At 43.4% G+C, this 23,918-nt stretch overlaps 1 protein-coding gene across 3 annotated transcripts in view; it reads left to right on the forward strand.

The window, feature by feature from the left end:
• Window positions 1–23,918, forward strand: part of SRGAP2 (SLIT-ROBO Rho GTPase activating protein 2) — a 101,818-nt gene that overhangs the window by 56,854 nt on the left and 21,046 nt on the right. For 2 of the 3 annotated variants that reach the window (XM_065649279.1, XM_065649281.1), the window contains exons 5-15: window positions 1,543–1,605; window positions 4,062–4,277; window positions 5,128–5,256; window positions 9,433–9,657; window positions 10,587–10,688; window positions 11,538–11,735; window positions 15,855–15,939; window positions 18,592–18,619; window positions 20,441–20,471; window positions 20,853–20,913; window positions 22,573–22,650. In XM_065649279.1, coding sequence (XP_065505351.1) covers window positions 1,543–1,605; window positions 4,062–4,277; window positions 5,128–5,256; window positions 9,433–9,657; window positions 10,587–10,688; window positions 11,538–11,735; window positions 15,855–15,939; window positions 18,592–18,619; window positions 20,441–20,471; window positions 20,853–20,913; window positions 22,573–22,650 — 1,216 coding nt within the window. The remainder of the gene's footprint in view (window positions 1–1,542; window positions 1,606–4,061; window positions 4,278–5,127; window positions 5,257–9,432; window positions 9,658–10,586; window positions 10,689–11,537; window positions 11,736–15,854; window positions 15,940–18,591; window positions 18,620–20,440; window positions 20,472–20,852; window positions 20,914–22,572; window positions 22,651–23,918) is intronic. The other variant, XM_065649280.1, reaches the window with a different exon arrangement.

The following is a 23,918-nucleotide window of genomic DNA, read 5'->3' on the forward strand; positions in this document are numbered from 1 at the left end:
GTCTCCTCTTCTCCAGCTCAGAGCCCCAGCTCCTCAGCCTTTCCTCACACGGGAGATGCTCCGCTCCCTGCAGCATCTTCGTGGCTGCGCTGGACTCTCTCCAGCAGTTAAATTCCTCGGCTTTTCTCATGGCGGCTCCTCGGGATGCGAACAGTGACAGCTTTAGCGTGAAATCCCGTCTGTAACGAAGCGAAGATGAATAGCGCCGCCGAACCCCTGGATTGAGGAGGTTGCTTCGCCCTCCTTTGCGTACGAGCGATATCTGACGCACAAATGCCTCTTCAGACGCAGCTTTGCACCCTGAGGTGCTGCCCGTCGGGAATCACGGCTGCACATCCTTGGGCATTCCCGTGTCTTCAGAAAACCAGAAGTTTCTCTTTTCCCATGTCTGTATTCAGCTAAAGACGAAAGTGTGCCAGCACCAGCTCCTCATGCACTTGAGCCCAGTTGCACCGAGTGCTGGCTGCTTCCGAGTTAAAATAAGTATGTTTTTCAAATCTGATACTTGTCAGCTGGTTTTGACAACCAGTCATGTCTATCTGCAGCTTTCTTTCCCTCCCTCCCCATCTCATTCTGCTGTTTTAGTGAAAAAAACAAGTTCATAAATCATATAGCCTTAGGTTTAACTAGGCAAATCACAACACAAGTGTCCCTCAGGACAGAGCGTTTTGTATCATGACGGTTAAATTGTGTTGTGGTCCTTGTAGTTTAAAAAAAAAAAAACAATCCAATTGCTTTGTCTATTGAGGTAAATCCCGTATTGATTTAAAATTTGAGTGGAAATGGGAAAGTATGCGTGGAAAGCGCTGTCAGAGGGATTTTCTTTTTTAATGTTGACGTGGCGGTTCTTTTTGTAGCTCTGGTGATGAAAAGGACAAGGGACATTTGCAGAGGAGCCGGAGGGTGTAGGAGGGAGTTGTGGTATTTGTGGAAGAAGAGGGAGATTTTTGGTAAATCTCATAGAGACTCAAAGGAGAGATTGTGTATCTGAAAGCGCGTGCTTTTTTTTTTTTAAAAAAAAAAAACCACTCTGGTTTTATAATACAAAATTTAAAAAATAAACACATTGACATTAACACTGTGCTCAAAAGTAGACTGCAGGCTCTGTATAGTCTTTCACATACAATTAGCACAATATTGTCTCTTTTGTGGTATATTTAGTAAAGGAAGATCATTCCCATTGGCTTTCTTATCCTGCGTGTCTTCAGTTTCCATTCCAAGCTGTCCTATATCCATGGTCTTGCTTGATCCTGCTCAAATGGGCAGATCTGTGTGTTTTCAGGCTCGGAACGCTGGAAATCCCGTTTTCTCTGGAAATTTCCCTGCCTCCGTACTGCGCATGTGTAACATTTCGGTTTATTAATACCGTTTGTGCAATTTGACCATAAGTGGCTCTGGGCTGGGCGGTTATTGATTGGGTTTACTGGCATAAATACCGGTCCTTAATTGAGAATAAATGACTTGTAGGTGCGGAGTGTCCTCCTTTCCTCCGCCTTTTCCCCGTCTTCCCCAATTAACTTTCATTTCTCTGTTTTGTTGCAGAGCAAGGAAGTGGGATTGCAGCTCCAGGAGGACTTGATGAAGGTCTTGAACGAACTCTACACGGTAAATCAAACTGACCTCTTGGCGTCTTTTCGGGCAGAAGGAAGAAGCGTTTGACTTCTCCCAGGCAGAGACCAAGCACCAAGCCCAATAAATGTCTGCAGCCTTTGTGGTTCAAGGCAGCTTGTGTTCACCAGTCTAGAGAGCACCATAAATCTCACTTTTTCACTCCATCCTTATGTTGTTTTATCTCTGGAAGTGTTGGCTCCACTTCTCAAAGCTCTCACCTTAACGCGCACCTGCTACTCGCTGCAGTGTCGGTTTTAAAAAGAGGATTGTTCGGATTATTTCCGAATACGCTCAAAATCTTCGGTCCGCGGTTTTGTGCGGCTGGAGCGTGCAAAAGGCAGCATACGGCTCAGCAGGGTGGACACACGGTGTTTATTTGGTCCTCAACTATCTCAGCAAACGGCTCCCTTTAGAGTCATACTCTTCCATCTGTGCTTTTTGCTTCTCCGTATCTATTGGAGACCCCAAGACAGAGGCGTCGCCTCAGCAAGGAGGAGGAACGCGCTCAGAAAAGTTCGTATGCTGCTTGGGGATTTTTCTCCTCACATGTTGTTTGATTAAATTTTTGCTTTCTGCGGCTATTACTGAGCTAGTTCTGTTTTAAAAGCAGAACCTACACACAGTGTTTTTGCTCCAAATGTCTTTTTTTTTTGTCCTTCCCTAACGGTACGTTGGGTCATTACACTGGGGTACGTGTACTGTCCTTCATTCTTTCAAAAGATGATCCAGGGATGTTTCTCGAATTGTGGTGTATTGAACTTGTGATGAAATTCAGTATTAATATGAATGCTAAACATGGACTTCTAGGAAGTGAGAATTATTTCTAAGCTGAGTTTTCATGGAACTTAAGCGGGAGTTTAGTTAGTGGAGTTTAGCTGGACACAGGTGACAGATCATTGAAGCAGACACTAAGTCCTGATCATTTCTCTGTCACTGGATGGAAGATCTTCCAGAATGCAGCCTTTCGATAACCAAAGCTGGGGTATTAACTTTTTTAATGTCAATGCTCAGAACTTGAAATCTATTTGCTCATTCCTCCTGCTGTAAAATTTTGAATTGTCCCTTCCCCAGAAAATTTATTCTCCTTTGAAAAAGCCGCTTCTGCTGATCATATTAAAAGGTATTTCTTGCTGGACTCAATTTAATCACTGATGGAATTGCTTTCGTTAATACTTCAGTAAATACTTCCATGAACTAACCTCGTGTTCTACTGGGTATCTAAAGGATTGGCAGAAATCGTATTTTCAAGTATGAAAATGGACAAAGTCTTTAGTTTCCCTACACAGATGAAATCCAGAGGCTTCTTACTTTATGGTCTAAGCATATGCAGGAGCTGAAAGTGTAAATTATTCAGAAAGTCTCTCTTTAATACCGGCTGTGCTCACATTCGCTTTCATGTCTAAATACGACGCGTCTTTGTATCTGAGAACTTCGCTGATCGCTGTGTGAAGAGAGAGCATCCTGCTGACGGAAAATTACAGTGCAGGTCAGACTGAGGTGAAATAGGTATAAATGGGGTTTCGTCTGAAATAAATAAAATGATTTGCAAGTGGGACCTTTATTAATACGACACTATTGGGGCGTCTGTATGCAACTTTGCATTTTTTGGCCCCCTGTCAAAATTATATCCTAATAATGTTTGCTTTGGTGTGTGAATTGAATTGCTTTGCAATCATGGTTATAAAAAGCTAGTTTATATATTTTGCCCTTTGTTTCTGTTTGCTTAACACAAAGATAGACATGAATATCCTGTCAAACAGGGTTTTTTTGTGACTTTGGAGGATATTTATCTACACTTGCTTATAAAAAATGGACTAGAATAAGTACAGGGTCCGGGTCTCCCTGAGCACAAGAACCACACTCTTTTGTTAATATTTGTTACATAAGGTGAACAGAGGTGCTTTTACATATCAAATTTGATTTAAACATATTGAGCCTGAGTTGCTTTTGCAGCCGTTATGTTCAGACTATGGATTTGCCTGCAGTTCCTCGAGATCTGTGATGTTTAAAGGACTGATTCATCCAGATGAAAGACGGATAGACATCCCTTCCGAAACCTTACCTGCTGATGAAAAGCAATCATTTCCCAACGTTGGCGTATAATTTTCTTTGAATACTAAGGAGGCTGGGTTTAGTCTGTATCTTTTTATGGTTTTTGTGATTCCTTTATTGGGTTGTACGAGAAGGCGCGTGCCAAAATTAAACAAAGAAGCAGCTGCAAAATAATCCACTTTGATTCCAGATTCATTTCAAGAGCCAGTTGCATTTGTGTATCTTCTGTCGTGCTTTTTTGAGATGTGAAATTTCCCCAAGTGTTTGTGGTTTTTTTTGCCGGTTTAGACATTTCTAACTCCCAACTGGTCACTGTCCATGTGCCTTTGCTTAGCTAGTGTGATATCTTGCATGTCCGACCGTGGTGCTCTCTGACTCTTGTGTATCATGTTGTGCAGGTGATGAAAACCTACCACATGTACAACGCTGACAGCATCAGCGCCCAGAGCAAACTGAAAGAGGCAGAGAAGCAGGAAGAAAAGCAGATTGGGAAGTCGGTGAAGCAAGAGGACAAGCAGACGCCGCGCTCCCCCGACTCGACTTCCAATGTCAAGTTTGAAGAAAAACATGTTCGACGAAGCTCCGTCAAAAAAATAGAGAAAATGAAGGAGAAGGTACGTCCGTGGCATCACTGCTCGTGCGGGGAGCTTTGCAGTGGTTCTGCACAGGAGCTGCTGAATTCCCTCCTTTGTGACATTCAAATGCAAGTCTCAGGTTTTGTACAAGTTTTAAACATTCAGATTTAGGAAAGGCAAAAGCTAGCACCGGGTTCCTTTTTAGGACAGTCAAGTACATGTTTTGTGTGATGCCAGGTTACACAGGCATGGCACAAGAAGCCGAAACGAGCTTCGAGTTTCAAAGTAACAACTACCTTCTTGGAAGTCACAGTTAACACACTTCTTGTACAGAGTACAAGATTTTGTTTAGCGATTCCTACCAGTTTAAGCTCAGACCTGAGCTACAGGGAGATGTGCAATCCCAGACTAACTTCATGGGCTGGACCAGTTGCCTTAGCAATTGGTCAGTCAGTTCAGTCATTCACTGCTAAGATTCGAGGCAGTGGAAGGTGAAGAGTTATTTTAGGATTGATTTAGACTCTGAAAGGCCGAAGTTTAGGCCTGGCTTCTGTTGGAAGAGGTGGGGTGCCTGCAGCAGCCCCCAGATTACCTATGGAGCTGGGCCATAACCTCATAAACCCGCATGGTTCCTTCATTCTTCCCTTAATATTCCCCCACCCCCAGTCTGTTTTAAATGCAAAGCCATCTAGTATAGTAATGCTTAAAAGCATCTAAATAATTAATCTAAATTCTAAATCTTTGAGTCTTGATAGAGCTGGAATCCAAATGAATAAAAACTGTGTGAGCAGAGTAAGATTTGTTGGGTGTTCTCTGGTGTTACTAAGAATGCTGCTACTCCTGCCGCACCTCTTTTTAAAATACATTCTGGTTTTGGTTTCTCTTCTAGCGCCAAGCGAAGTACACAGAAAATAGACTGAAGGCTATTAAGGCAAGAAACGAGTATCTGCTGGCTCTGGAAGCCACCAACGCGTCTGTGTTCAAGTATTACATTCATGACCTGTCGGATCTCATTGATGTAAGTGCTGCTGCTTGGGTGCCTGCGATGAATATCATTGCGATTAACCCTCGCGTGTCCCTCTCCTTCATCGTCTTATATACCTGGTAACCTCGGTACAGCTGTGGAGCGATGGGCAGGGACGGGCAGCTTAGAGAGTAGCATAATAATTGGTCATGAAGCTGTTCAGGGAGCTTTTCTTACTGGGAATCTTTTGCGCAGATAGAAACTCGCACAAGAAACCTGGCGTTGAAATGCGGAGAAGGAGGAGTTGCGTAGTTAAGATGAAACTCGGCTTCGGTATCACACTGTTGCTTGACATTTTCTATTTACTATTTTAAGCAAACCTGCAAGATTCGAACTCAGAAGCACATTTTTAAAAAGAAGAATGTTAGCTGTAGGAACAGTATACCAGTTGGTGGAAGGAACTGAGGCCAGAAGGATTTTTGAAAGCTGCTTCTAACTCGTTTTGAAAAACTCCATATATTTCAAGGTTGATGCTTTCTCTAGTGTGATTCACAAGAGGGATGAACCCCCGTGCTTTTAGTAGAAAGCACAACAAAATCCCCAAAACTCAGAAAAAAACTAGGAACGCTGAGATTTTTCACAAATACAGAACTACGCACCTCAACCTACAGAACCGGAGCACCGAATACACGGAACACGTCGTGTCCGGGTCACCCGCTGTTCCTTGATATTATTCTGCGTGCCCAGGGCAGCCGCTGCCGCCACGGCTGGAAACACTCGACTGCGGAGCCCGCAGGGAACTTTCTTTGTAGGAGAGAGGACTAACGAACAGGAGTGTTCCAGACAGGCAATAAAGAGCACTCAGCTCACTATTAATTAGTCAGCTATTATAATACCTAACAGTATATCTAATAAATTTATTCAGCTGCTCATAAAATCACATGAAGTGCACTTCTGCTAGGTGTTTATTTAAGCCTGTCCTTTGGAGGTCAGGATCAGCAGGGCTTAGATGCCTTTGAAAAATACTGTGATTTCAAAATGTCATGTTTTGCAAAATTGTTGCCCGTTCAGGAGACCTTTTTTGATTAACATCTGCTCAACTTAAATTGTGCCATCTTGGTTTTTTTAACAAATGATAACTATCTGTAGAGCGTTGGGGATTTTATATTGACAGTTACAAGAAAGGGATTCATGTCACTAACAGCAGTGGAATTCTGTTGTCTTAATTGTTTGGGCTTTTTTTCTTTTTAAAAATCCTGTTCATAATTCTTCCCCCAAATACTGCAGACGTGCTCGGTTCAGTTGTTGACCACCGCACTGTTCTTAGTACATTTTCATGAGTCATATTTAATAAACAATCTGTTCAGATTTCCTAAATCCATAACAATCTTCAGGCACAGACTTGAGATCATTTAAATAGAATATTGACAAATATGTGTTATATTTGTCCGCGTTAACCCCCTTGTGCTCCTTGAAGCTTCCAGTTTAACACCAAATTGCAAGTTCTCATCATCTTTTTAAAAGTCAGGTGTTTTCTACCCTGTTTTCAGCAGGCATGGAAAAACATGGGACTTGCCTAGAAGCGCAGGAGGTGAAATTCAGTTATCTCATCGTTAAGACACAGGGAATATAAATTTATTAATGCCTTGGATCCGAAGGTTGGAAAATTAACAGCTATAACCAGTGATGATTATCTGACAAATCTGACAAAGAAAAATGTGGGGGTTTTTTTAAGCCAGATCTTAATTCTTTTCCTTGATCTAATCATTTGATGTTATTGAATTTTGAAATATAAAAGCAATCTTCAAAGTTACTCACAAGTAGATTGTGTTAGGCCAAACGGCATTAAACTTGTCGTGTTTATACAACACATTATGTTCCCCCTACAGTGCACATGGAGGGGCAACACAAGTTAATTCTTCATTGTGAGTTAAGAGCAATAAATTGTTCTTGACGCAGCCCAGTAGTTTTGAATTTCCTGACTTTGGGGACTGAGGCAGCTCTTTGATGCTAATGAGATATTACAGTAATGGGGAAGTTTGTATTAAAAAGTCATATTTATAAAAGGGTCAATAAGACAGGTTTTTTAAAAAGAAGAGATAAAGACGCATGCGTATGCGTGAGTGCTACGGCTTAATTTACTGTTCTAGGAATAGTTACACTATTACTGCTTACTCCAGGTTCTCATACTTTCCCTTCCAAATATAAATTGCTTTTTAAAGCACAGGGCTCTTTCTCCTTAAATCCTCCACTTTGAACCTGTTTGAGAACTGCTAACTGGCAAAGGGTTAATCAGCTGTCATGTGGAGTAGTGAATTTGAATGAGTTATCATTAAATTCTTATTAAAAATTAATTTCCTCAGAGAACAATTCCATCAAACGTTTATATAACCCAGAAAAGGGATGGCAAGACTGATACAGTCATAAATAAGGTACGCTGGGTTTTTAAAAATGTTAAAGTGGTGGAGTGGGCTGAAACTTTTGCTGTCGCTGGCTTTGAGAACATAAAGCTAAAAGGCTTCACCATCTCAACATAGTCCTGCCGCTCAGCGAGATGGGTGTAAAATATTAATATTAAGTCCCATTTGACTTCCCAGTGCCACCAGTGAGCTCCCCTTGCGCAGCTTTCCTCGCGGAGATGATGTGTGCTGGAGGAGCAGCGGCTGCTCCTCTTAAACCTGAGCTGACCCTAATCCTGGCCTAACTGAACCTGGCTTTCCCCAGATCCCCGCAGAGGAGTCGTGTGTGTGTGAAAGAGCCGGAGCCGCGAGTGGCTGTTGATCCAAAACTCCCTCCACACGTGCAAATTCTCAATCAAGCGTCTTTTGTGTTTGTTTTTTTGGTTGGTTTGTTTTTTTCGGCTGATTTTGGTTTTTTCAGCTTGAATGTGACATCCTTTGATTCTCTGCCTCCAGCTTCACCAGCAACTGCGGCTCTTTTGACAAGACCCCACACCTGCCGCAGCTGTTGGCGCCGGACCCGGGCACCCAGCAGCTCTCGGTGACAGAAATTCTCCGAAAGCAGGGAGCGGGCCAGTAGTCGCTCTCTCTTCTCTCTCCCTCCACCCCTCCTCTTTTTTCCCTTTTTTTTTTTAATTTGCGTTTGCACACAATGACAGTGATGAGCCCCAAATGATGGGCGAGGCGGGAGATTTCATGTGAATTTTGCTTAGAGAGCAGCACGGCAATCAGGCAGATGGTCTCTTTCTTTCATTTTGGATCTTCTCCTAGCGTGTGTAATCTTGCGCTTGCCATTCCAAGAAGGTGGGCTCCTTCCTTGCTTTATTAGATGTCTGAAAAATCCAGGCTGTTCCTGAGCAGCTCATGAAAAGCCGCCTTTCTCCCTTCTGAACACGGAGACTTGGCTGCGCAGCCGTTTTGGAGATGAAGCCGCTCGATTGTCTCCCAGTGACATTGTGCTGGAATCGCCAGGAAATTCTTGACCGCGACCGCTTTTCTGCTTGGAAGTTTTATTTTCTGTTGTGTTTCACCCCAGCAGTGAAGTCATCCTGGCCGGTCTCTGCTCGCTCTTTGGATGACTCTGTTCTTTATGCCTGTGATGTGCAGGCCGTGTTCTTGCTTCCTGAAGCACACGGAATTAAGCAGTTTTCTGGATCTTGGCTGGAATAATTTAGCTGCAGATGGACCTTTGCGGACGATCCAGATCTTACGTCCTGTTTCTCTGGGTGGTACTTCAGTGCATTGTTTTCCTCTTCACAGAATCACAGAATGTTAGGGATTGGAAGGGACCTCAAGAGATCATCTAGTCCAATCCCCCTCTTGCTTTGAATAATTTTATTTAAGGATTTTGGAGTGTTTTCAACAGGAATCATTGCCCTGAAAATAAGGTTAGAATCTAAAGAAATACATTGCACATACCCACTTCTAGATTGCTTTTTGGTTTTTTGACAGCATGGAATAAACTCTCTAGTTCTCCTTGAGAAGTCAGCACGTTGTTCTAATAGTTTAAGGTGTACTTGGAGACTAATTATAACATGATGTTGAAATTTGTATGAGATGAGAGGCTGAGAATTCTGTTCAGGGCCAGCTCTGAGGACCCTGCTCTGTGATCAGTGAGAGACGTGGGACCGCTCTGCTCCCCAAAAGATGCTAAAATTTCCACGACCTGTTTTCCACGTATATAACTTGCGGCTTTGGAAGAATTTTGATTTTTCTTTTTCGTTGCAGAATTTCTTTACTCATTCATACGGAATTGTGTGCCTTTTTCCAGCAGTGCTGTGACCTGGGATACCACGCCAGCCTCAACAGAGCTCTCCGGACATTCTTGTCCGCTGAGCTCAACCTGGAGCAGTCCAAGCACGAGGGTCTGGACGCCATCGAAAACGCCGTCGAGAACCTGGATGCCAACAGTGACAAGCAGCGCCTGATGGAGATGTACAACAATGTCTTCTGCCCGCCCATGAAGTTCGAGTTTCAGCCGCACATGGGTGATATGGTCGGTTTATATTCCTCCTCTGGCTCTAGCTCTGTAAAACACATGCAGCTTCGCCTCTTTCCTTCCCTCGTCTTTGATAGATGGACCCGCTCAAAGGCCACCTGTTGGGCTCTATTTTTGGGAGGTAGAAGGGAGCCTTGGGAAAGGGAGCGGGTCGGAAGGTTGAGCAGAGGCTGGTGGGGTGGGTGTCTGAATATGACTCTCACTTTTTGACTGTCTGAAGATGAGGATGCTTAATTAGGTGTAATATTAAATGTAGATAGGAAACACTGTTTTAACCTCTTGTTGAAGCCACGGTTAACTGCCGCACCCTGAGACAGGCTCAGAAGTTGGAGGTTTGAACCGCAATTTAGTAGAACGTGGACCTTTACCACATCTGGAATATTGTGTCCAGTTGTGGGCCCCTCAGCTCCAGAAGGACAGGGAACTGCTGGAGAGAGTCCAGCGCAGCCACGAAGATGCTGAAGGGAGTGGAGCATCTCCCGTGTGAGGAAAGGCTGAGGAGCTGGGGCTCTGGAGCTGGAGAAGAGGAGACTGAGGGCTGACTCATTCATGGGGATCAATATGGAAAGGGGGAGTGTCAGGAGGATGGAGCCAGGCTCTTCTGGGTGACAGCCAGTGATAGGACAAGGGGCAATGGGTGCAAACTGGAACACAGGAGGTGCCACTTGAATATGAGAAGAAACTTGTTCCCGGTGAGGGTGCCAGAGCCTGGCCCAGGCTGCCCAGGGAGGTTGTGGAGTCTCCTTCTCTGCAGACATTCCAACCCGCCTGGACACCTTCCCGTGTAACCTCTTCTGGGTGTTCCTGCTCCGGCAGGGGGATTGCACTGGATGAGCTTTCGAGGTCCCTTCCAACCTCTGACATTCTGTGATTTTTTTTCCCTAGCCTTCTAAAAGCAGTTTTATTTCTCTTTATTCCTCTTCCAGGAGTCACAGCTCTGTGCCCAACAACCAGTCCAGAGTGAGTTAGTGCAGAGGTGCCAGCAATTACAGTCTCGATTATCTACGCTTAAGATTGAAAATGAAGAGGTGAGCTCATCAGCCAAAAATCAACAACCCCCTTGCCCCTTCCGGTGGGGCATAGGGACTAGTTAAGGAAGAATCTGGTTGCTATGATCCTCTTTTATGAAGAATTGTGGTAAAAATGAAGAATAAGGCAGCTGAGGCCAGCCGTGCGTTAACGTGTGATCTTGCATGGGCTGGTTGCGTGGAAAGGATCCCTTAAAAAACCTGCACGGATCCCTTTTCCCATCCTGAAGTCGGTAGGGCTGGCTGCGTTGTGTTCGGACATCTAAGAGAAAAAGAAGAATTAAATTTTTTGAACTGAAGACAGTGAATTTGCATAACCTAAAGTGAAAACTAATTTTTGTTTAATCGGGCATCGAAGATGAGATGAGAGATCAAAGTACCTAATCTGCAGCCCTGTGTTCAAGCGTTTTTAATCCTCCTTGTGTAAAATTTATGACTCCTTTATGTCTGGGAAGTTGATTCTGGCCTTCAGTAAAAAAATTACAGTGCCACAAAGTCCTGTTTTTAATATCTAATATTTGATGCTCAGTAAATATAGTTACCAAAGATGATTATAAGTTCTTTGTTCCAGCGCTCTTGGCTTTGAGGATAAATTTCCTTACATCTCCTCCTCGTCCCAGCCTGTAAGTTTACAGGTGTTTTCCTACTCCTGGCAGGCCCTGTGCGCTCCCAGCCCTTTATTTATACAGACTGTGCTGCTAATGAGCAAAACTTACACCTTAGTTCTGACACATGGGGTGCGAAACCAGTAATATCTGTTTATTAGTAAAATGCCCCAGGGTGCTTAATACCTCTGCTTTTACTTGCACTATACTTTGTTTTTCAAGTACTTTCATTCTCGCCGGGCAGGTTAAGAAGACGATGGAAGCGACGCTGCAGACGATCCAGGATATAGTCACGATCGAGGATTTTGACGTCTCCGACTGCTTCCAGTACAGCAACTCCATGGAGTCCGTTAAATCCACCGTCTCGGAAACGTTCATGAGCAAACCGAGCATCGCCAAGAGACGGGCCAACCAGCAGGAGACGGAGCAGTTCTATTTCACAGTAAGGACTTAATTTGCGGTATGAGCACATAGAATGTACTTAGAATGCAAAACGAGGCGATCGTCTTACAAAAACGCCCCTGTGATTGGTTTTGGACAAGCAGAGTAAGCATGTTAGGTTTTAAAAAGGGGTGCTTGGAATTCTTTACAGATATATTGGGATGCCTTTGTTGATGCAAACTTGGTCTGTGGATAAATTGTGTAAAATTTGATTTCTTCTGCATCTAAAAAGGATTTGTCTGAGAAAAGAACTTAATAGCTTGTAAATATCAATTTTCAAAATAATACGAACTAAAGGAATGTTTAGTTCTTTCGTTTTGTGTCGTTATCATCTTACAATTTCAGCTCACATAAGCTTTTAATTGTGTCGATGCATTTTTACAAGATGCTAAGAGCTCGCTGGGTTCTCTGCCATTTTAAAAATATTTCAAAATAGCAGATGAAAATCATACGACTTATCTTGGTTACTTTGTCATTCCTTTGGGATTAATTTCCTATAGTTTTTGCCCTTTACATTCCCCTTCCAAGAACAATGTGAGTTATGAAAAGTCTGAAGCTTCTCTGCAAATTACACTGGCTGGCAGGACGGTTTCTGTCAGGCCTTGACGTAGAAAAATTAAAAAGCTTTAACAAGCATAATCAGATACTTGATTGATTTATTATTGCCCAGACTTATAAATAGCCTTTATACAGATTACAAGCTTTGAATCTGTAAGGAGCAATTTTTTCAGTGTATGAGAAAATGCTCAGATGATTGATTGACTATTGACTGGACTTAGAAATATCGTTTATAAGGATTTCAGGCTTTGAATCTGGAAGGAGCAGGTTTGTCGGTGTATGAGAAAATGCTCAGATGAGCGTTAATGAGAGTGAGGGCAGAGCTGTGGGAGCAACATGGGGGAAAAACAGAGGGTAGTGCAGAGCAGAGATTTAAATCCCCTCGCACCATATGATGTGCTAAATGCTGAGGGATATGAACCGAAAAAAAGCTTCTGATTTGAAAGAATATTCCATTTTCCTGTGTAACTCAGGTTGGAAATTCCAACTTTACTATCTAGGCAGAGCTCTTAGGTAAATACAGTGATGCCACCATGGGAATTTAGCAGGAGTGCTGACTGTAGTATAATACTGTAGTATAATACCCTATTTCCCTGAAAATAAGAAGGAGTCGTATTAATTTTCGCTCCAAAAGATGTGTTAGGGCTTATTTTCAGGCGATGTCTTATTTTTCTGTGAACAACAATCTACATTTATTCTTGAATAAAAAATCAACGTGTATTCAAATATAGTCACGTCATCACGTTCCGTCACATCTGTCCTGCTGCATTCTATTGCCAATTAATTTTACTTTGTTACGTGTATAAGTGCCTGGACACTATTTAAATTGACTTTTTTTAATGAACTGTAACTAGGGCTTATTTTTGGAGTAGGACTTAAATTTTGAGCACCCTGAAAAATCCTGAAAAATCACGCTAGGGCTTATTTTTAGGGTAGGTCTTGTTTTTGGGGAAACAGGGTATCTGTACCGGTATCAGCTGTATTTCCACTAGAGGCTTTGAAGGAAGATTTGTATTCAGAATAGAAGCTTAAACTTCCCGTATCAATGAAAAGCACGGGGGTGATGATGATCAGCTGAGCACCGAACTAATGCAGGTACCAAAGCTCTTACTCAAACTCTTACTTCTTCCCCCTCTAGAAAGATTAAACCCCAGCACAATGCTCATTCTTTGAAGTGCTTTAAAAAAAAAATGAAGGTAAATGTATTTTCAGCAAACCCTTAAGACGTGGGTAACTATTATACAAAGTTTCCCAGCTTGTCGGTCCTGCAGAAACGTCCCGCCGGCCGCGTCATTGGGGCGCGGGGACCCCGTTCGATCGAGCGCCTTGTTTGAAAGTTGTTCTCGGGGGGGCAGAATGAGGAAAACTGCTGAGCTTTCCAGCTCGGAGACAGTTAAGGATGGGGGATAGTAGCAGAAAAATAAAAAAGCATAAAATCTCCTTTCCCACGAGGCAGGAAGCGGGGGGGTCTAGTTTGGATTTCGCTTTATTACATTTGCTGCCTGACAAGTGGTTCTCGCTGGAAAAACTGCAATGAGTTTGGGCTTGGAGAGGGTGCCCAAGTTGCCTGATTTTGAGGAGACGGTGGGTGCAGAATGCTCCCGCTTTCTGGCTAACACCAGAGCTTCACCTCTTAATTTTTACAGCCCAGAAATAATGTGACTTGAGGACATTTCTGCTCCTTTGTGTCTGATTGCACATAGTCTGATCCAGCTGGGCTCTGCCAGAAGGGAAACCCTCAGGAGTTCTCCTGTAGTTTGATTTTTATTTTTTGACTCTTTTTATTAAGCCAGAAATCAAACGCTAACAGATCTTTGTAATTCACTGAAAAAAAGCCTGAAGCCTTATTTTGAAATGACTTATTTTTTTCAGAAGCAGGGTACAGAATGTTTGGCATGAAGAAATAGAAAGAACGCATTGAAATACTTCCCTGGATAGAAACCTTCTCTTTTTCTCCTTTAAAACCTGCCCTGGTCCCCGTCTGCAGGCAGGTGATGTTCTCAACGTGCCCACACAAATGCCTCAAACCCGGAGCATCTGCCAGCCAGGGAATCCCACACTGAGCCACAGCCATCGCTAGGCTGGGCTTAACTTCTTGTCTCTGCTTCAAAGCAGAGACAAATCTCTCTTCCAAATCAGGTTGATTTGCTGGTCTTTAATCTTGTGTTTGAGCTGAGCCTTCCAGCCCGTCTGTCTCTTTGCCCGATCGTGACTTTGAGGTGAGGAGCTCAGCACCTCCCAGAACCGCATTTATCCTCAAATCCCCGCTTCAAATTCTCTGGTTGGTTTTGCAGCTTGTTTTCTTCTGTCAAATTTTGCTGCAACAGTTTAGCAAAATACATTGTTGGGGCTTGACGAACAGATTCTACAGGGAAATTCCTGTTTTCCTCTAAAACAACAACCAAAAAGTTCAATATTAGTGTAGGAAGCATGAAGTGCTGAGAGTCTCCCAAGGGACTGAATTCTTGTGAAATTTTTCCTCCTGTGTTGTCGACCAAAGGGATATAAACCACAGATTTTTTGGCCGTTAATTGAAGCCCCAGCTCAGCCGGTTTTGCCATGTTTGGTACCCGCTGCTGCTGGGAATAAAATGGAAATTTCGTTTGCTCCTGACTGCTTTCCCTCCACCCTCAGTAGTGTCACCGTATCTGTATTTATTGCCCAGGGCCCAGACCCTCTCTTAGCTAAACCAGCACTTTTTTACCTAAGGATTTGCAGTCTCATTTGGCAATACTTGACCAGAACTGGGAGAAAATGGGTAGAATTGGGGAAAGGTGAAGAACTGGAACATTTCGTTATTAAAATGCGAATCCTTTTTGTGTTCATTTTGCTGGCTGGATTTTTAAAATACCTCCAGTTTCTGAAGAATGACTTGTGGTATTTGAAGATGTACATGCTATTTATGTATTTTTGAGTGTAAACGTGCCGTTTTAATGTGAACGGCTGCCGTACAGGGGAGTATTCCATGCGCTGCGGCGTGGCGAAGATAAATAACTGCAAAATAAGAGACGAAAGAGCCGTTTGCAGAGCTGTGAAAAATCAGAGAAGTGGGGAAAAAATGACTGCGTGATTGTGTAGTATTTCACCGAGCGAACAAATCTGAACTGAGATAATATCTTGATTTGTTTTGTCCTGCGTGTGTCCCCCGCAGCCCCGTGTGGAGGAATCGGGGTGAGGGAGGTTAAGTGGGACAATAAGCACAGTGGCGGCCTTTGGGTTGGGTGAACAGATAGCTCATTGAGTTGGCCGTGACGCGCGTTCCCATTCCGGCTGGAGAGGAGCCGCACGGCGGCTTCTCCGGGCTCGAAAAGATGCCAAACATTCAGCTGATTCCACGGGGAAACAATAGAAATCGCGCTGCAGCTCCGTACAGACTGAGCTTCAAATTAGATGGATAAACCAGGAGGACTCGGCGCATCGTTCGCACCCTAAATTTCCATGTAATTCTCTACTTCAGCATTATGTTCAGCATCCAGCAACCTTGAGATGCAGTTGAAGAAATTAATTGTCCACTCATGAGCTTGTTTTCTTCTTTTTTTTTTTTTTTTCCCCACCTTCACAGAAAATGAAGGAGTATCTGGAAGGCAGGAACCTGATCACGAAGCTCCAAGCCAAACACGACCTTCTGCAGAAGACCCTGGGAGAAAGTGAGTCTGGGCCTGTCGCGCTTATTCAATTAGCGTAACGCTCAGGGATTACTGATCCAAACTGGCCATGCTCATGTTTTATGAATTTATTTTTCCGATCTGCATGACGGAGAAGCCACCTGACCTACTTGATTAACGGTGAATGGAAAATGCTTAATGAGTCACTAATGCGCATCACTTATTTGTTAAAATGAAGCGTGTGCCCACTCGTTCGTCCTCTCCTCTCCCTGTGCAGGCACATTCTGCCTCTCAATAATCTCTATTGGGGTGAGCCTTGTGATGTACAGTTAATTGCTCAGGTGAGGAGCGTTGTCTTGTTAGGCTGGTCAGAAGTTTCATTGCGTGGTAGTTTAGCTGGTTCTCATCTCCGTGCGTTCAATCCCAACCACGCTCTAATGTGTGTGAGCACAGGCTTTCATTAGGAGAATAACAAACAGATTTCAGAGCGTGTAAAATATGTTATCTGTCTAGAGGGCATCAGTCGAGGGGCAGCAGCCAGAACTGAATATGCATTTGCTGTTAGTGTCAGAACAAAGGAAGATTTCTTTCCCTTCATGGTATGGGCAAATCCTGTTGGCCGAACGCGCTTAAACTATGCATCTAAGTTTCCATAGAAACCTGTCTGCCTCGTATTTGCGGAGGAGAAGGTTTTAACAGTCTAAATGTCAGGTCAGAAGGCGGCTCAGCTCGCTCCTGGGTTGGTGTCCTGGCACAGGGCTCGCGTTGCCATATGTGACTTAACCGGACTCCCCAGAGTTTATGGTGTGCAAAGCTGCTGCATGGAAACCTAAACAGCATGTGGTCTTGGAAATGCTTTGCTTTCATTTTAAAAATGCGCTGTTAAAATAAAATGCCTATTGCGCCAGTAATTAAGAGCTTCATATTCATCAGACCCAAACCGCTGGAAGGTAAGGAAAGGATGTTGCTGTCGTTTTGAGCTTTACTGTTTCAAGTTGCTCCTCTCCCCAGCGCTCCTATGGAGAGGGTGGATGAAGCCAAAGATCTGTGTCCTTAGGCTATTTTTCTTCTGCCTCTAAATATCTCCAAATGACACCCAGGCTGCCCCTGTGACTGATCCCATTGCTGACCCCTGCATACCGAGACCTATTTCCCCTTAACCTGCCTGCCCCTTGAACCCGTCTCAAGCTGCGCTGGGAGGAAAAGAAGAGGAAATTAAATGTGATTTCTCTATTGCTATGTAGATTTAAAGACTACTTCTCGGGGTTTTTTTTTGTGGTTGCTTTGCAATACCAGAGCTTTCTTAGTCACTCTGTGAGCGGGTGTGTGTCAGGGTGAGGTCCAGCAGCTTAAAAATAAATTTAAAAAATCGCTTCTGTCATCTATGAGACCAAAAGGAGCTGAGAAAGGGAGGGACATTTTGTTTCCAAAACCAAGTTAGCAGGTTAATGGTACAAACTGGGGACTGTGCCTAGGCTTATCCATAAAATAGCATTTAATTGGGAAATAAGCAAATAAAATTCCTTTTACAAGTCCCCAGAGTATGGTTAGAAGCTTTACTGAAAAATGTGCGTACGGCTGCGTGTCTTCAGTTCCTGGAAAATTCCTGGGTTTGTTACTATTCTTATTCTTCTTTGCCCCATCCTCAGGTGACACGTATTAGTCCTCTTGCAAATTACCTTAATCAAAAGATGACAAGTTCCAGTAATAAAAATAGCAGCAAGTCTTCCTATCTGCAAGTAATTATGTCCCTGCTACTGTACACATTTGTCACCCTAATGCAGGAGCCCCTTGATGTTGCCACAGCCATGTCATTTATATATATGAATATTCTGTGATGGAAATGGGACAGATGGCTGGAAATTCTGCTTCAGAATAACATTTTCATGTAAATTACGCCCTGTTTTGGCTTTACGTGGGGAGAGGAAAGTGCCTGTCAAGATGTGTTCAACTCATTGTCAGCCATCAGCAATTAGACGTTTCCCTCGTTCGTTTTTTGGTCTCCCCAGGAGCAGGAAGACGACTGTAGGGAAGGTGGATTTTCAGCTATTATCAATCAGCGTGGTTTCACTGGTGCTGGTCTATACCAACAAAAGTTCTGGCCCGTACCATTCCCAAAGGCACAAACGAGGTTTCTGTCTCTCTTCCTCCCTGTTGCGCTGTTTTCAAGCGATGCCCGTTAGCAGCACTCATTAGCTTGGCCGCTTCCTCGCAAACTCAGTGCAAGTGAGCGGAACATTTTTATAAATATGCTGGTGGAAAATATCATTAAACGTCTGTCTCCCAGAATAGCTCAGTGCCAGCACGTTCGGTCTGTGGACTAACAAACCCGGGAATGTTTCCAGTCTTACTGAGTGGCTTCATAAAGTATAATCTCTCACGCCACCGATTCCTCTGGGAAAGGGGAGGGAGGGAGAGGTTGACAAGCCCAGTTTTCTTGGCAGCAGAAGTCGGCAATTAGCATGCGCAGGGAAGTAATTTTCAAAAACAATACTTTTGCAAAGCAAGAGTCCTCAGGCAGCCCCAGCTCTTTGCTGCGGGTCCGTGGGGATGAGCTTCAGTGGCCTCCCCGAGCTGCTCCCTCCCTCCCCGCTGGGTTTTCTCCTCCACCTCCTTCCAAAACTGTCTTTACAAAGCCATTGAAAGTATTTTCCCGTTCCTCCTGACACTGTATTTCTTGGTGTTCTTTAACAGGTCAAAGGACTGACTGCTCCCTCGCCAGGTAGGTGCAGCTCAGGGCATCATTTTATAAGGAAAATCCGATGCAAATCAGTCACTGCCGTTCCAGCCCAGTTACCAGCCCAGTATATCTATCTGTGAGAAAAACATATTAATTTAGCTAATATAGAAGCAAATTCCTGCTGGTTAATATGGCTTTAAATAGCATCACTATTACCTACGTCAGTGCAAGGTGCTGGTGCAGTTTCTACATGTTTGGACCTCTGCTCAGCTGAGTAATTAATAATTCTTTTGATTAAGAGCCTGCTGAAACTCCTCTCCTTGCTTGGTGCTGCCATGTGCAGCCACCACAGTTGTGACCACACACCTTCTGGCAGGGAACCTAATTGGGGTTAAAAATAATCAAGGGAGGGGAAGAAAAAAGAGATACATGGAGAGCTTGTGCTTCTTCTTGCCCCGGCACATTTAATTCAGATCAGGAAGCGGACGGGCAGGTGCGAGAAACCGTTTTATTTGGTACTGACACCCGGAGAATTGTTCTTGGAATTAAGATTTTTATGAAGGCGCTTGTATTTCTGGAAGCGGCTCTGCAGGGTTTGTCGGCGCTCGGGGCCGAGTCGCGTAGGTCAGAACCCTCCCGACGCCGCTGCCCCTGCTGCGCCACGGACCCGATCGCAGCGGCCGAGAGGCCGTGGACAGTCAGCTTTTCATTTCTAATTACCCAGAACCGTAACTAAGCTTCTCCCGCTGAGGTTTGTATAAAACATAACAAATCTCCAGCTGCAAACGGATGGATTTGGGCACGAGGAGCTGGAGCAGGGGACACGTTCACCGGAGGAAGGTGATTACTACCGATCTGGAGTCATTACTACTTTTCACATTCCTTACAGCAAAAGCGAAGCTGACAGGTCCTAATTAGAGCCTGACGTCTGGAATAATAAAATATTATTCATCGCGAAACAATTTTAAATATCAAAGAATCATTACTGCTAATAGTTTAAAATAGGCCTTATTGTCAGTGACAGCCCATGGAATCTGATTTTTTTTTTTCCATTCAGTTTTTCTGGGTTTTATAAAAGGAATTTCCCCTGAATTAACACATTGTACAGTCTTTTTAAAAATCACAGTTCTAATCACCTTATTTATAATTCAGCAGCCATCTGCCCTAGCAGGGAATTGACTGGAATGATACATTAGGGCCTCGCTACCATTATCTCTCATGCTTCATTTTTACAGGAAACTATTGGAATTTTAAACCCCAGTAATAAATTTTGAGGGAAAAAATCCTGGCAAAGGAAAGGTTTTTTTCCTTTTTGCCTGCAATTGATGTCCACCCACACAAATGAGACCATCAGGGTTTATACTGGAAAGGCTGAGCCTGGCTGGTGTTTGAGGGGGTTTGTGTTATTTATTTATTTGAAGTCGGATCAGAAACTATAATAATGACTGTACAATGTTCACAGCGCGGTGGGAACCAGCGTCCTCCCACCTGCTCCTCCCCTCGTTAGGGAACAGCTACGTGCAATTTATATTAATATTAACAAACTTCATCCTCAACGAGGAGCCCTGTATGACAGATTTCCATATGGTTGGAATTAAAATGTCAAGGGTAATCTTTTGTCGAAGCGGTGGGCTCCATTGCGCCTGTTACAGGTTTTTGGTGATTTAAAGTCACTTAGAATCTTTCTGAAGTTCTGTAAATTGGAGGAGACTAAGTTGTTATGTGTATCTGGCTCCTTTCCTCCTCCAAAATACGCGTGTTTTGGAACAAAGACCGTATGGAACGATGATAGTAGAGGATTCTCTTGACTTTTCTGTTGTGTTTTTTCCCTCCTGCACCAACGGGCGGTTCTGATCCCACCAGCGGCAGGCGCAGCTCCACCATAAGGAAGCAGGTAATTAACATTTCCTTCAGAAACGAACCGGGGATGGGCGTGTGTTGGTGTGGAGGAGGATAGATGGGACACGGGCAGGTGTTTTTATCCTTTTTTCTTGTGTGGTCCTTTTCAGCCTGGTTCAAGTGGAACTGGTGTCTGCTTGTTCAGTGACTGAAATCAATAAAACACGGATCCACAGCTTTCCGTGACAAAATTTAAAAATAATTTGACCCCGTGTTTCGACAGACCCAGAACCAAAGCTGCCAAACAGCCTTGAGCTGTTTGAACAGTCACGATTTATGGGTTTCGGGCTGTTGTTTCTTCGTCTTTTCCTTTGCTCTCCACTTTTGCCATCGCTCTGCGTTCTGACTGCTCCGCTTTGGATTTCTCCTCGCGCAGGATTCCTCCCAGGCCATTCCCCTGGTCGTGGAGAGCTGCATACGGTTCATTAGCAGACACGGTGAGTCCATGGACAAAAGGTTTCCCGTGATATCTCCATCAAACGAACGGTGATGGAGAAGCCTGAAAAATGTTCAGAGCAGCTCGGGACACGGTGCTTGTGCAGAGGAATCCTAGAAACTGCAATATAAAGGAATTACGCTCACTTCTGGGCTGTATTGTTGGTATTGTGTGTGATCACTTTTCCAAATTTTACTGCAAATAACTGACCTTGCAAATATTGTTCTTCTGACAATAGCCCTTTGTTTCTTGTAAAATAAGGTTCCCATCCTTCCATACCACTCCTGCCTCACCTCCTCTCACCTTGTTTGGAGCCCTGAAATGTGGCCTTCGCCAACAATAATCATCCTCTTCCTCGGGGAGCAGGAATGCTCCAAGTATTTGAAGGAGGCCAAGTAGTGAATTAATTGCTTAGTTGTCACTGCAATGAGATGATTTATACCTGTTTCGCAGGCTAACTTCACAGCCTTGAATGCTCTAAAAGATTTTATGTGTTTCTTGTAATTTGTTTTCGTTTTTAATCGACATCATTTGTTAGTAGCATGTGAAACAGCTGCTAATTAACATACGTAGAAAGGGGCTGAATTTATCTTCATTAACCAAGACACAGAGCCAGATAGTAGGACCCGTTTCATTTTCCTCGTTTAATTACCATTTTAGAAACTATAATCTAGAGCCCCATTCTCATCATCGCTTGGAAGAACCAAGTGCTATAATCCTTCATTAAGGCCACACTTGGCCATTTGCTGGAAAAAATCACTGAAACCACATTGCAATGCGAACCAAATTGGGGCCGTCAGGTTTTATTTTTTAGACTCGTATTCCTGGATTTGCTTAGATCCCCAACAGAAAGATTTTTTCCAACAGAATCAACTTCTTTTTTTTAAAGGTTTCGTCGCGTTGTGATGAAAACGGTCGCAGAAATCGAGAGGACGAGGCCACAGATGCATTCGAGCGAGCTTATTAGTTTATAGCCATTATTATAAATTTAAAAAAAGATGTTGCAGCGTTCCCCGTTTCGGAAAGTCTACAGTTAACGGGAACCGATTTCCCTGTGTGGAGCGTTTACTTTGTTCCTTACTTGATTTGTAATGGTCGTTGCTCACCCTAAACGCACTCACAAAATCATTACGATGATAGTATTTTGCAACATCTCGCCCACTTGATAATTGGTTTTAATGAGGTTGCTAATTCTTACTTTTTAGCGCCAATGTCTCAAAGACAATCCGAAAACCCCAGATAGCGAGTCGTGCTGGGGTAATTAAATGCTTCCGTTTCAACGGGCTGATTTGCTCTGGGCCTTTGCGTTATTGCTCTTGAAAATAAGCTGCCTCCTTGTGTAGTTCGCCGTATTTTACATCTGGCTGATAGACTGTTAGTTTATGGCTTTCTCCGGGTTGTAAAATCCTCCAGGGATCCTTCAGGGTAAAAGATAATGTGCACGGCTGTTCTAACCCAGTTATTCTGTCAGTTTGCAACGAAGGGTTAATATTTTTTCTCCATGTGCAGAGTTCTGTTTTTACATATTCTGTGTGTGCCCAGACATATAATGGCTTTTAAACCAGCATACTGTTGCTGATGTTTCTTTTATCATATGTGCCGTAGCTGATGAAGGTGCCAGTTTATCTTATTGTTCTCAACATCTCTCATTGTTTTACAGGTTTGCAGCACGAAGGAATATTCAGAGTGTCTGGGTCACAAGTTGAAGTGAACGACATAAAAAATGCATTCGAGAGAGGTAAGGAAGATCTGTTCCAGTATCTCGCAAATCATGGTCAAATGGAGGAATTTGTTTAAATATTCTGAAATGACCTGTTTTGAATACAACTTGATATATTTTGTTCCTTTGATCTTTGTGTTTCCAAAGTGAGACCAGCCCGAGCACTTCCCCAGTGCTCATTAACCTTCAATACTCCGTTGTTTGGCATTATGCTTCATATCTTGTAGAGCGTCTGTATAATAAATATTCTGAATACAATCTTCTCTCATGTATGATAGCTTATTGATTATTTGTAACACTAAAGGATATAGAGAATTTCATTATTGGGTGTAACTGCATTTTCCTACCCTCTCCCCGAGCTGTTCACGAATAAGCTGGCTGCTACAGGGTGAAATTTTGTATTTTCTTGAGGCACAGCTTGGCTGCGTTTTATTCTAAATACCAGCAAGTGAGAGAGTCAAATTCAAGACACTGTTAACTTGACGTAGCTTTGAATAGATTTGATTTCAGTGGTGAGGAACCGTTGCATACAACGGCAAAGAAAAGCCGCGAGCTGGGCAGGTTCAGGAGCGTTTGCTCTTCAGCCCGAACCCCCAGTCGCGTTTGGGTCACCGACCACAACAGAGCTCCTGGTAATTCCCCGGATACATCACTCTCAAACAATACAGTTGGTGTGTTTCTATGCTTGCTGTTGGAAAAGAGGAGCAGTAATTAATTAGGCACGGCAAGTTTATTTTGCTTTTGGGAGGAGAGGAGTTTGAGCAACGGGTGTGAAATGTGGCATCTAATTTCACTTCTCTTCATCTCCATCTGCCTGAGAATTAAAATCCTCAAGAACAGAGGGAGGAGAAATGTGTAGCGGAGGGTGCAGGTAGAGGCTTGGTGTCAGCAATAGACCCTTTTTTACATAAAGGAAATACCAGTTGTCTTCGGAAAATAGCCGTCTGTTCCAGCACTAACAGGCAGAAATAAAAAGGTGACTTTTTTTCTTCATCTCGCTTGTGTCTGTAAAGCATTTGATATACAGAACTGACAAAGTTAACAATAATGTCTCTGCAGTTTATTACTTCATCCAGAACCCTTGGTGGCAGTTAATATCAAGGATAATGCTCCTGTTTGTAGTGGCCCATTTATTATCTCGTGTGTTATTAAGATAATAGACAAGCTTCGGTAATTTCAGTCACATAATGGATATATATAGCTTCAATTTGAGGATTGCCCCATCATTAAATCTAATTATATCTGATAGGGCGTTTTCCCTAGGGAGCAACTCCTTAAGTGGGCAT

This window comes from Caloenas nicobarica, chromosome 21 (assembly GCF_036013445.1).
Source record: "Caloenas nicobarica isolate bCalNic1 chromosome 21, bCalNic1.hap1, whole genome shotgun sequence".
Lineage (NCBI taxonomy): Eukaryota > Metazoa > Chordata > Aves > Columbiformes > Columbidae > Caloenas > Caloenas nicobarica.